The 12,318-nt window shown below is 60.4% G+C and overlaps 1 protein-coding gene across 1 annotated transcript; it reads left to right on the forward strand.

Annotated features, from left to right (window-relative positions):
- Positions 1-6,006: 6,006 nt before the first annotated feature.
- On the forward strand, positions 6,007-6,629 carry VOLCADRAFT_37597 (uncharacterized protein; the record flags this gene model as incomplete). Its single annotated transcript, XM_002954825.1, has 2 exons — positions 6,007-6,207; positions 6,549-6,629. Coding segments are annotated over 2 exons (282 nt in total), but the record flags the coding sequence as incomplete, so codon positions are not given.
- Positions 6,630-12,318: the final 5,689 nt, after the last annotated feature.

Raw genomic sequence — 12,318 nt, forward strand, 5'->3', positions numbered from 1 at the left:
CCCTTCGCTCCCTCCCTCTTGCCACTAGCACCACGGCAGCCCCGCAATCGATCTCCTGTCTTGTAAGTCTCCCGTATGCTGCCTCCCCTCCTCTCCCCTCGCCCGGCCGCCCGCCCGCCGCACAGCAACGTCTTCACCTTCCCCGAGCTTGGCGCGATGGTGGAGCTCCTATCCACCGGCGTCCTCCGAGTGGGGCCCCTGCCTAGCAGCGCCCTGGCACCGCCGATCAACCCGCTGGGTAATGTGCCCGTGTGGCAGTTTGGCCGTGCCAGCGTGCGCGCACACCACGGCCGCCTCACCGCCGGTGCCGCGCTGTCGAATTGCATCGCAACCGGCAGCCGCGCCGGCGGCGTGAAGGTTTGGAGCGCCGTCGCGCTGCGAGCGCAGGCCACCGGGATGGGCGTGGCTTTCCTTACGCCATGTCCGGGTAGTGGCGTTGGAGCTTCCGGCGCGCACGGTGGCGGCGGCGGCGGAGCCGCAAGCGTCGCCGCCCCACGCGCCAACACCTCCAGCGCAGCTCCCACCTCCTCCCACCCGCCTTATCCACTTGCCGCCGAGAACTGCTCTTCCCTCCCGCGCAGCGGCACCTGCCGCGATGACGGGATGATGGGAAGGAACGATGAACCGCCTGCGCTGCCGGGGGCCCCCTCCCAGGTTCCGTCGGCACCTGGCTCTGTTGCAGGTACCACCGGCGTCCACCCTCCCTACCCCCCGTCCAACGGCGGCGCCTACCCGCCGCTCTCCCGCGTGCCATCTGGCCACAACTCCATCCCGCCGCACATGGGCGCGCCGCCAAGCACGTACCCCTTCACGTCGTCGTACCCACAGGTACATTTCTCTATAATTGAGCAACATCCAGGGCGTAAATTTACGAGGTTAAGTTCATAAGGACCGCCATGTTAGGACCACAATGGTTCCTTCCAGTTTTCTTTCTCGGCAATGCAACCTGTTTGCGTATATGGGCTTCCTTGGTCTTGATGTCGTTTCTTCTCCGCAGGATGACCCTCGACTGAATGTAGTCGGTAGCAGTGTTGTCAGCGCGCCATTGCTGCCCAATTGTCCCAACCATCCTGGATTGCAGGCTCACGGACCGGAGGCTTACAACCAGATCTACCCCATGATGGCGCCGACAGCAGGGGGGCCAATAAGCGGCGGCGGCGCTGCTGTATCGGGTGCATCGGCTGTTGCACCGGTGACGCCGTCGCAGCCTGTGCCTGGCACCAGCATCGGTGGAGCACCGCAGCAGCAGCAGCAGCCTAATACGATGGTGGTGCCAATGGCATCGCCGCCGCCGCCGTCGCCACGGGCGGCCACCGCCAGCAGCCGTGGCCTTCAGCCGACCCCGTTTGCCAACGCCATTATGGACAGCAACTACGATCTGATGGCGCTGCCACGCGGCGGCGGCTCCGCCGCATCGGCTTCCGCTGCCGCTGCCAACGGGAGCATTGGGCTGGCGGAGCCAACCCACGGTCCGCTGCCTAACGGTCCACTGCCTAACGGCATCGCTGCTACTACCAACGGCGTTTCCGCCGGTGGTGCTAACGGCCTGTTAAACGGGGGCGCCAACGGTATCGGCAACGGCCAACTGCTGCGAAGTGAGGATTCTGGAGGAAACCTGTCAGCTGCTTCGTCGCTGGCGGGGCCTAATGTCGCCGCTGGGCTGCGGCCGCCGCAGCGGAGGACGCAGGCAGGCACATTTGGGAGGCGGCGGCGGGCTGATGGGGACGGGGTTTATATGAACTGCGACTCGGGGATGAGGAGGTCACTGTCCAGAGCTTTTGGCTGTTCGGCAGTGTGTTCTGTCTTATTCGCACAAACAGAGGGGAAACGCTTCGATTCGTGACAGGAACGTGGTCGCTAGTCGGGGGTTGTTGGCCTAGGGCAGAACTGCCTTGCGATGTCGAAACGTTTTTACCCCTCGCTTCTCTTCCCTGCGTGTTAATTAGGTAGTTACAAGTACAATACCTTGCCGTCTGTTGTGTGCGCCGCAGGACCTGCACCCGTCGGCTTACGGAATAAATGGCATGCAAGCGCTGCAGCAACCGCCACCGTCGCCAACCCCAGCACAACAACAACAGCAGCAGCAACCGCCACCATCACCAACCCCAGCACAACAACAACAGCAACAGCAACCGCCACCATCACCAACCCCAGCACAACAACAACAACAACAACAACAACAACAACAACAACAACAACAACAACAACAACAACAACAACAACAACAACAACAACAACAACAACAACAACAACAACAACAACAACAACAACAACAACAACAACAACAACAACAACAACAACAACAACAACAACAACAACAACAGCAGCAGCAGCAGCAGCAGGCGACGGGGCTGGCAAGGGTTTCCACCCCGGGTAACGCCACCCCACCCCGCAACCTGGTGAGATGTTGCCTTGAAGGTCGTCAGGGCGTCCACCACCACCATTGTGTTAGAACGACAGCTGGAGGATGTCTTACGGAGAATCAGCTAGCGGGAAAGGAAGGATGTCGCCCAATGGGATGTGCCGCTGGTGAATACTATCACCGAACTTCTCCATGCCTTGGCGTCATTTTTGGAGTCGTCTCGTCACCTCGCCGCTTGTCATGTTCCCCTTCCCATTTTGCTCTGCTGCCGGTGACGTTGTGGCGCTGCGGCCGTTTTGCCATTGTCGCTAGGTACCGGAAACGCTCACGACGAAGACGGAGCGCTTCGTGTACAAAGTCTTGACGGGGGATGCGGCGGGAGGAGAGGACGCGCCCGGCAACAAGCTTCCGACGGTGGGGCCTATCGGCTACAACGCGGGTGAAGCGGAGGCGCTAGACGCCGCCCAGGCGGACATCGCCAGTATGACGCCCAGGCATGCCGGCGTCGCTGTCGGCATCGACGCAATTTTGGCGTCGCCGGGGCCTGACCCACCTCAGCACCCGTTGCCCGTTCATCAGCATTACCCTGGGCCGCATTCTCCGGTGCCAACTTGGGCTCGGTCGCAAGGCGTGTCTACGCTGCCGATGGAGGTCATGAGAGCGGCGAACGACACGTACGGCGCGCCGCCGAGCCCCGCGTATCCGTACCCCATCATGGGCCCAATAGGTACGGAAGCAATGCCCGAGCCGCCGGTGCAAACCTCCCACGCGGCGGCGGCGGGGGCGATGGGGCTAGCGGCCGTTGTGCACGGCGGGGCCGTGGGCGGCGTGGGAGTTCCGTTGCCGCAGTCCGTACCTTTTGCAATGGATCCCCGGTTGCTGCGGCCGCCGAGCTTCCACAGCCCCCAGCCGAACGTGGCGCCCCTGTACGGTGGTGCTGCGTCGCCAATGGTGTACGGCAGGACGAGCGAGTACGGCGTCGGGCAGCACGTGCCTGGGCCGTCACCCATGACCGGGCGGCGGCCATCAAACCTTTCAGAGCTTGACCTGGTGTCTGGCCGTGTGTCCCCGTTCCGGACCCAAGACTCCGGTGAGTAGGAGTGAGAGTGAGAGCGCGCGGGGAAACGTATCCTAATATGTAATCAGCAGCGTAGGATCCCCCGGTCCCCCGGTCTCCTTTCAGCGCCTTTCAGCGCCTTGTCTACCCGCTTAGACCCATCTCTTGTTGTGCGGGTTTACCTTGACCTTTTCAGGCATCATCCTGTAGGCCGGCGGTGTTGAGAGGTGTTTTGCTCCCTCCGGCCGGGCCGCTGTCTTGCAACTTGGTTGGGATGCAAAAACGTTATCATGCACAGACAAGTGAATGGAAGTTGTTAGATTTGTACCCCGCCCGGGTCGGTTTTGGGTCAGCGAGTCGCACACGCCGTCACATTCTGACACACGCACTTACACACACACACATACACTCTGCCTTATATACTCCCCCCCCCACACACACACACGCAGGTGAGGTGGGGCTGCCGCCGCCCCCCGTCATCCGCCCTCCTCCCGTGGTTGCTCCGGCGGCAACGCAGTCTCAGGACCCTCAGCTGTTGCAGGTGGGAGTGGGACTGAGGGTGGGAGTGGGATTGCGGCGTCGCTCCTTGTACCACTCCCGCAATGCGCCGCTTCACAACAACACGACACTACACTCAACACTACACTCACACTACCATGCCATACTACACACATACTACACTCACTCTACGCTCACACTACACGCACACTACACAATGCCGCGCTACCCCTCCAGAATTGCTTCATCCGGCCGGAGGACCTGTGCAATGTGGAGCAGATTGGCGAGGGCGCGGAGGGCATTGTATACAAGGGCCGTTGGCACCACATCTACGTCGCGGTCAAGGAGATGCACCCCTCCTCGGCATCGTTCGGAACCCTGCAGTCCATTGCACAGGTGGTGGTGTGGTGGTGTGGTGTGGTGCTGTGTGGTGGGGTGCTGTGTGGTGCTGTGAGCGCGGTGGGGATGGAACGATGGGGACTGTCCTGCATGATGCGGCGGCGTTGTTTTTTTGTTATTTTACTTGTTGAAAAAGGGGGCCATGGAGCTGTCATCGACTGGTGGGAGTGAGAGCGCGAACATGAGCGAAGTAGTCGAGGATAGCCGTGGGCCCGACCAAGACCCGACATTCGAATTCGACAAAGGAAGGTGAAGATATGTCTCTCAGACCAGATATATCCCAGCGAGCACGGATTAAGAGCTGAGCTCATTTTCTTTTATTCTTTTTCTTTTTTCGGTTTAGAGGCGTTACCTTCCCAATAAACAAATAAAAATAAGTGAGCCCTAGGGCATATCCTTGTGTCGCGCCCTGCTCCCTACCAGGACCTGTCTCGCTCCGGCACCGACCCCGCCTCCGCCAACACAGAACTTGCGGGGCTCATCAAGGAGGTGGCCGCGCTCATTGACCTGGGCCAGCACCCCAACATCATCCGCTTCATCGGAATCTGCACCTCGCCGCCACGAATTGTTACCGAGTACTACAAGTAAGAGCTACGTGTCATACCTGCCATGTGTCATACATGCGCCTATCATACGTGCTTGCGTGTTTGTTTTTCGGCGTGCACATGTATATATGTGTGCGTTTGCATGTGGGTGTAGGTATGTAGGTATGTGCGTGGCGGCTAACGTTGTGAGACCCACATACGCATGTCCTTGCGTTTTTTTTAATGTATATCCACTAGCGCCGCGCGGCTCGGGCCCGGTGTACATACATTCCATACATTCCCACCCGCCGCTCCGTGACCTCCCTCCTCCCCCTCTCGCCCCCCCGCCTCCCGGCTCCTAGCATGCGTCTCTGTGTCGTCATGTGACCTCTTCTCCTCGTACCTCCTGTTTTCTGCGTTCGTTCGGGTCGCAGCCGGAAGGCGCGTGCCTTACCCTTGTTACCTGCACCCCATGTTTGTTGGGTTACTGGTTGGGGCCGGCCTTGCCTCCTCTCCTATGGGGGGCGACATTCACCTCCTCCGCTCACCCACGTCACGTACATCTTTCACACACCTCACGTACACACATACACATTCTCACCTTGTACACACCTTACCCGCGCTTTACCCGCATTTTACCCGCCGGTGTCCCTTCCCTCTCCTGTCGCGACAGGATGGGCTCGCTGTACACGATGCTGAAGATGGCTCGCCAGGGCAATATCCGCACACGGGAGAAGCTGGCCTGGGACAAACGGCTCATAATGCTGAAGGTGTGGGAGGACATACAGACTGACATGCGTACATACGTAGCCATACGTACATGCGCGCATATGTGTGTGTTTGCCACACCACCTGGAGCTGCGATACCCAACCTTCAAGGGGGGTGCAACGGGGGAGCCCGTACGTTCGAGCCGCCCTGCGGAAGGGAGCCCAAGGGGGCCGACAGACGGACAGACAGACAAAGGGGGCCTGACCGAAGAATCATCAGTCAGCTGACGCTCGTGCGTCATGTCTGTCTGTCTATGTGTTTACATGTTTTGGGTACGTGGATGTGGGTGCTCGCATCTGGTTGTGTGCATGTGCATGTGCGTGTGCGTGTGCGTGTACTTGTGTCTTCTCCTTACCCGCCTCACCCGACTGGCTCGTCTTTCCCCCCTGGCTCAACTTTTGCACAGGACATCGCCGCGGGCATGGCCTACCTGCACAGCCGCGACTACATCCACGGTGACCTGCGGTCCCCCAACGTGTTCGTGACGGAGGACGGCCACCTCAAGATCGGCGATTTCGGCTTCGCACGCATCCTGGGCAAGGCTCAGAACCAAGTGGTGCGGGCCAGGCTCACCAACCCACGCTGGCAGGCGCCCGAGGTGAGGGATTGCGCATCCGGAGTGTTGGAAGCGCCCGAGGGATCGTGGTTTAATGTCGCGTCATCTGGGGGTCTGCAAGGACAAATGGGTACCAATTGCTGGAAGGATTTTACGGGGATAGGATTGTGTGCGTGTGCGTGTGCGTGGGGTGGCACACCTGGGGTTGTGGTGTTTACGTCCCGCGTGCGTTTCCCATCGACACTTTCCCCCGGCGCCCGGCTCCTTCCCGTCCTTCCCCCCCCTCCGTTCGTGGTTCGTCTTTTCCCCCCACCCCCTCCCTCCCCAACCTGGACCGGACCTGGTTCTACTGCACGGCACTCCGACTCCGTCCCTGGAAACAGGTGTACGACATGGTGGATCCCATCGCCACCACGGCCGCTGACGTGTACAGCTTCGGCATCATTATGTACGAGATGCTGACGTTTCGGCTGCCGTACGACGACACGACGGATGATGAGGTGGTCAAGTTACGCCATACGTTTGCTCCGGAGTGGCGGCCCGATGTGCTCCCGGACAACCAGCTGCCCGTGCAGAAGAGCATGCACCTGGAGGTGAGAGGGGGGGTGAGCTGAGGGAAGAATTGTATATGTAGTAGCAAAAGTAAAAAGAAACAAAAGCAACTGGGCTGACGTCCAAAGTTTCTGTATTCTCAAGAGCTATAAATGGGCAGGGGTGCATGTGTCTGGCTGCCGGCTACCTGGCGCTTAAAGGATGAGCAGCAGGTACGGGTGGGAAAAGCGCTATTCCAGCCACCAGACGGCCTTCCGAGAGCTTCTCCACCTTCTCACCTCCTCTCCCCCTCTTTTGGGCCCTCTCTTAGTCCGCGACCCAAACCAAATCGCCCTTTGTTCGCCTCTTTCCCCTGATCTCCCTGCTGCCCGGTGTGCGGTGTGCGGTGCGCCGCCTGCAGGGTCACCTGCCGCCGCTTCAGGCATACAAGACCTTGATGATGGACTGCTGGGCGGTCGACCCCGCGGACAGGTAAGGGGTAAGGGTGGGTGAGAGGTGGGTAGGGTGGGTGTGCAGCCTTGCTCTGATGGGGAGCCCCAACTTGGGCGGGAGCCGTGGGGGACCGGGGATGTGAGGGGCTGTGCCTTGCCTTGCCTGCTGCGCGTGCCGCCCCTTCTGCCCCTCTTGGGCCCCCTAGGACCCTCCCTGCTTTCCATCAGGTTGGCGCTGCTACTCGCGGTTGGGTGGTCTTGGCCCAGCACTGCAATGCCTCGCCCGCGTAACGGCTCCTGACTTTGCATGCTTTGCACGCCCGTAGCTGGCCCGTTTTGCTTCTTGGTTCTTGCATCACACGACACCTCACCCCCTTCCCCCGTCCACCTTTTATGCTCCGCCCTCCCCGCCCCGCCCCGGCCCTCCCTTGCATTGCCTTGACCAGGCCGGGCTTCCACAAGATCGCTGGCCGCCTGAACGCACTGTACCACTGGTGGTGGGCGTTGAGCGTGGTACGTCCGTCGTACGAGCGGGCGGCCGATCCTTCCTGTTGGGGGCCCCGAGAGGAAGGGAGGGGGATTACTGCGGGAGATGGCAGTTAGCTGCTAAGAGGTCGACAAAGTCACCAGGCCTGGTGTGGATAGCCGGTCATTCGTGTTTGGAGCATGATTGGGTCATGTGTTGCTGCTTTTACTTAACGCATCCTCTGCCCTCTGCCCTGCACTCTCACCCCGGCCCTTCCCGTTCGTATATCACCACTGTTGCAGATCGTTCGCAGCCGGCAGCTCGGCGCCCGGCGCCGCGGCGGCGCCGGCAGCAGCGGTGTGGGCGCCTCAGCTGAGGTTACCCCCACCTGCATGACTCCCACCTCGGTGTCCTCTCCAACGACATCCGTGGGAAGGCCACCCATCGGCCCGCAGGTCCTGAACCAAATACTGGACCATGTGGCATCCACCCTGCAGCATGACCCGTCCATGGAGCACCAGCTGTTGGAGGCTCCGAGGCCCCGGAGGGAAGATCACGGCCTCGTCGCAGCGTCGTCATCGCCGGCAGCTCCAGCGGCGCCGCAGGCGACGCCGCCGCCGCTGCCGCTGCTGCCGCCGCTACCGCCGCTGCCAGGCGGCTCAGCAACGGCGGCAGCTCTGCCGCCGCCGCAGGTGCAGGTGCCGGTGCCGCAGGCGACGCAACGGCGGTCGCTGGCGGCGGAAGAGCCCCAGGTGCCACACGGTACCAATGCGCGTATGCAGCACCAGCCATCGCCGTCGCTGCCGTCGTCGCAGCTGAAGGTCCCTCAGTCCCAGCGGACCCAACCGCGGCAGCAGTTGCAGTGGTCCAACAGTCCCGCCACGCCGAACACTCACCCGGACAGCCGGGTGAGAAGCCCAGCAGCAGCAGCACCACCCAAGGGCCTCAAATCACCCCCGCGTGCAGGTGCACCGTCAGCGTTCCAGGAGCAAGACCTACAGCCCGCCCCCACGATAGCGTCCACGGCGTCCAGGCCACTGCAAGTGTCGGCTGCAAGCAGCGTGGCTGTGTCAGTGCCATCAAGCGGCCCATCGGCTGGTGCGGCACCGCTGCAGCTGACGCCTGAGCTCGTGATGCGAGCCGGCGGCACCCACGCGCTTTTGAGCCCGTTCGAGTCAATGCGTATGCTGCATGATGACGATGATGATGACGACGACGACGACGATGACGAGCCAGCCAGCAAGGTGCCGGTTCCGGGAGCTCCGCGCAGTCCGGTGACGCTGATGGCGGCGCCGACGCCAGCTGTCGCAAATCGCGGAGCTGCAACGACGGTGGAGTCTTCGTCAGCTGCTGCGACGGCAGGGCGGCTGCGGATGGGATCGGCGACGGCGACGGCGAAGGCGACGGCGCCTGGCGTAGCAGCCCAGCAAACCGTGGCGGTGATCCCGCCGCCGCTGCCGCCACCACCGGCACCTGTGTGTCCGGAGCCAGGCCTCGACAGCTTGGCGTCTGTGGTGCTTCCGGTGCCGCCACTTCCTGGATTGCGCCGGTCGCCTTTGTCGCATCCGGTGATGGAGCCGGCGTCGCCGCGCGCGCAGGGGCTGGCGGTACCGCGGGTGGAGCCGACGCCGACGCCAAGCCCGGGTGCCATGCTGCCGAAGACGGCTTCCTTCCAACCCAAGGACCCTGTTGACCCGCTTGACATGCGGACGGCGTTCCATATGGGCATTGGATTCTCCATTGATGACGATGATGACGACAATTAGTTATGTGGTGTGGTTGTGGTGTGGCGGTTGTGCCAGGACCCGCACTAAAAGTGTGGGGGAGGTGACGGGAGGATACGCCCTGGGCTTGCTGAGCAAAAGGCGGTTGAGCAAAACATTATAAGTAGCAAGGGATGTGGTTGTAGCTGTAGCTGCGGCTGTGGAACCAGGGAAGCGGCTCGCGGGCCCCTGCAATTGTGCACTGCAGCAGGACAGCAGCACCGCCAGCGGTACCGCCCACTGCCACTAACACCAGCGCCAGCACCAGCGCGGCGGGTGAAGTCACGGTGGTGGCAGAGAGGAAGGCAAAGAGGAGGAGCCCCTTTATGCTCGTTGGGAGCATATGTTTTTATTACGTAGGAGAATAATCGTGTGGAAAAAGATTTCGTTTTTGGAGGGCTGTCTGCCAACTGGCCAAAGCAACGAGTTGCAGTGCGGTAACGCCGTTGCTGTTGGCAAGCTTAGTCGTCATATAAATACCTTATGGGAGCATTTTCCAAAAAACCGGATAAAGAAGAGTTATGTTCGGGATGCCTACGCGGTGAAGCAGGACGGCGGGGGCTGGTAGCGTGTGGCAGTATCAAGAGGGAGTGCGATTTCGGGAAGGAAAAGATCGGCGGGGCTTCTCGACGTGAGCTGTGATCACAACACGGTGCTTAGCAACGCATGGGCGCAGGGGTCCCATGCATGGACGCAGGCCCGGATCACCTCGGTTTTTCCCCCCCCCCCGTATTCATACGGTATGTGCCAGGTGACGCCCTTCGCGCGCTGCGGCTGCGCGGACGGCGGCCGTGCAAGACGGCGGCGGTGGAGAAGATTAAGGCGCAAAGAGGTTTTTAGGTATCCGCTCCACGGCAGGCGAGCTAGTAGGAAGCATGCATCTTGGAAGTGCTACCTTCATACCTTCTTTTATTTTCAAAACTTGGGTTTTGGGTTTTCCTTTTTCGCCTTCTTGAGAACGATTCCATTGCCATCGGCTGGTTTCACGGGTCGAAAGGTGTATAGTTGTATAGCTGTGTGTTGCGACAACCGCATGACGAGTGGCCGGACGATGAGTAGGTGCGTGGTACGGTGGTAAATATGCGGTCACGTGCGCGCGCGTGCGGGCTGGAGGGGCTGAGTGGCAGGCGGGATAAGAGCAGGTGGCAGCAAGTGGGGGGCAGATGGCAGAAGCGGGTCCTGCGTACGGCCCTGTTTAGTTAGGCAAGACCTGTTTTTATAAGATTTTCGATAGCAGCACTCGCGTTCGTGCGACGGTTGCGTTGCGTACGTTGGAAAGCGGAAGGAAAGAGTGATATATGTATCGGTGGAGGGGTGCCCGGTGGGGGGGAATTGCTGAATCTGTGCTGGTGTGTACAGCGGGACGAGGACTAACGGTTGCATCGGCGGTGCCACGGCACGTTCGTGCCGCGGACGTTAATGCTCTCGAGTAGCTGTCGACTGGTATGGCATTCCCATGTGCTGCGTATCATTTTGACATGTGTGGCGCTAAAGGAGCAGGAACGTGGTGCAGTGTTAAGAAACGTTTAAACGCGAAGAGGGACGGGGCGCCTGTCACCCTCTTCGCGGTAATACGTTTTTTCCGCACGCAGGAGGTCAACGATGCCGAGGCTCGCCTTGCACACCCCCAGGTGCTCAGGGCTAAGGTTCGGAGGGCTAAGCCTTGGCATGGTTGCAAAGGGATGGTGGCCGCCATTGGGGGCCATGGACGCATGCTTAAAACCGGAGCCCCAATGTCACCCTCTTACCTCAAAAGGGGAAGCGGGCAGAGGCCGGGTTCAAGGTCCTGGAAAACGGCCAAGTACGGGCGCAGTACGAGCCGTTCGCACGCGGTGACTCACGTTGCTTGTTGCTTGCTGTTTTGCGGTGTTTGGAATCGTTTCGATTGTTGTTGCGTTTGGTAGCTGCCTTGCAGTGCTGCTGTGGCCAAATAAAGTTCGCTGTGCACTACTGGGTTCGCAGTATTCCCGCATTGAAAAGGACGGCCGGTAATGGAAGGGATGCGTTTTCCGTTGGTTTTTATTGTTCCGATATCGTGGGGGTTGGGTTGGCGTTCGACCGGATTGGAGACGGCGCGGGGCGAAACATGGCACTTGCAGCCTGGAGGTCTTTGGGGAGGTTGTGAGGTACAGCTGCGGTGGCGGCGGCGGCGCCGCCGCCGCCATGCCTTTTATTCCCATTACAGCAAGCGCTCACAGCTCTGCTGTTGCCTTCTCCTCCTCGCCGACCATGCGCGTGCGAATACGTAGAAAAAGATTTAGGGACTGTCCCGACGTCAGTGGGCCGCTGCGTACTTCTCGAATCCCTGAGTGCGATGCGGGTGCTTAATGCAGTGGGCAGAGCCGCCTGAGATACGCGCGGCTGTCCCCGCCCTCTAAAATTTTGTTGTTGGCATCTCTCTTCATGATGAGTCATGATGAAGTACATGGATTGTGCATTTCGTGGTCCTCGTCACTGGCTCCGTGTATCTGTTTGCCCCGGCATGTTGGGGTCTGCGTGTCTGTTCTGTCCCTCTGTCTGTTTGTTCTGTCCGTTCGTCTGTGTCTCATGCCTCGGCACTGTACATCAAGAGTTGAGGTGGGTACTGAAACGACCATCCGAAAATTTAGGTGGAGAAGTTTCGCTTATTTTTGTCCTACGTGTACGAGTACAAGACCCCTCTTTGTGGAATTCAAACGAGCAGGGGCAATGTCCTGTACGGCCGTCGTACGGTGCTCCGGAACTCCTTCCGGAGCCTGGGGCACCGGTCCTGCAGCTCGCTTCCTCCTTGTTCGCAGCAACCGTACAGACATGCGCAGGCAGTTGTATGTGACCGCTGTTGAAGTACGACATGACACACCTGGCGGCGGCGCACATGAGAGGCACTGGGGGGGATAAGCTGCACTTCACACTTGTCTGCGAGGACGCTGTCTGTGGTTTGAATCTTTGGAAGAACAGGGAT

The sequence above is a fragment of the Volvox carteri genome (genome assembly GCF_000143455.1).
Source record: "Volvox carteri f. nagariensis unplaced genomic scaffold VOLCAscaffold_46, whole genome shotgun sequence".
Classification (NCBI taxonomy): Eukaryota; Viridiplantae; Chlorophyta; class Chlorophyceae; order Chlamydomonadales; family Volvocaceae; genus Volvox; species Volvox carteri.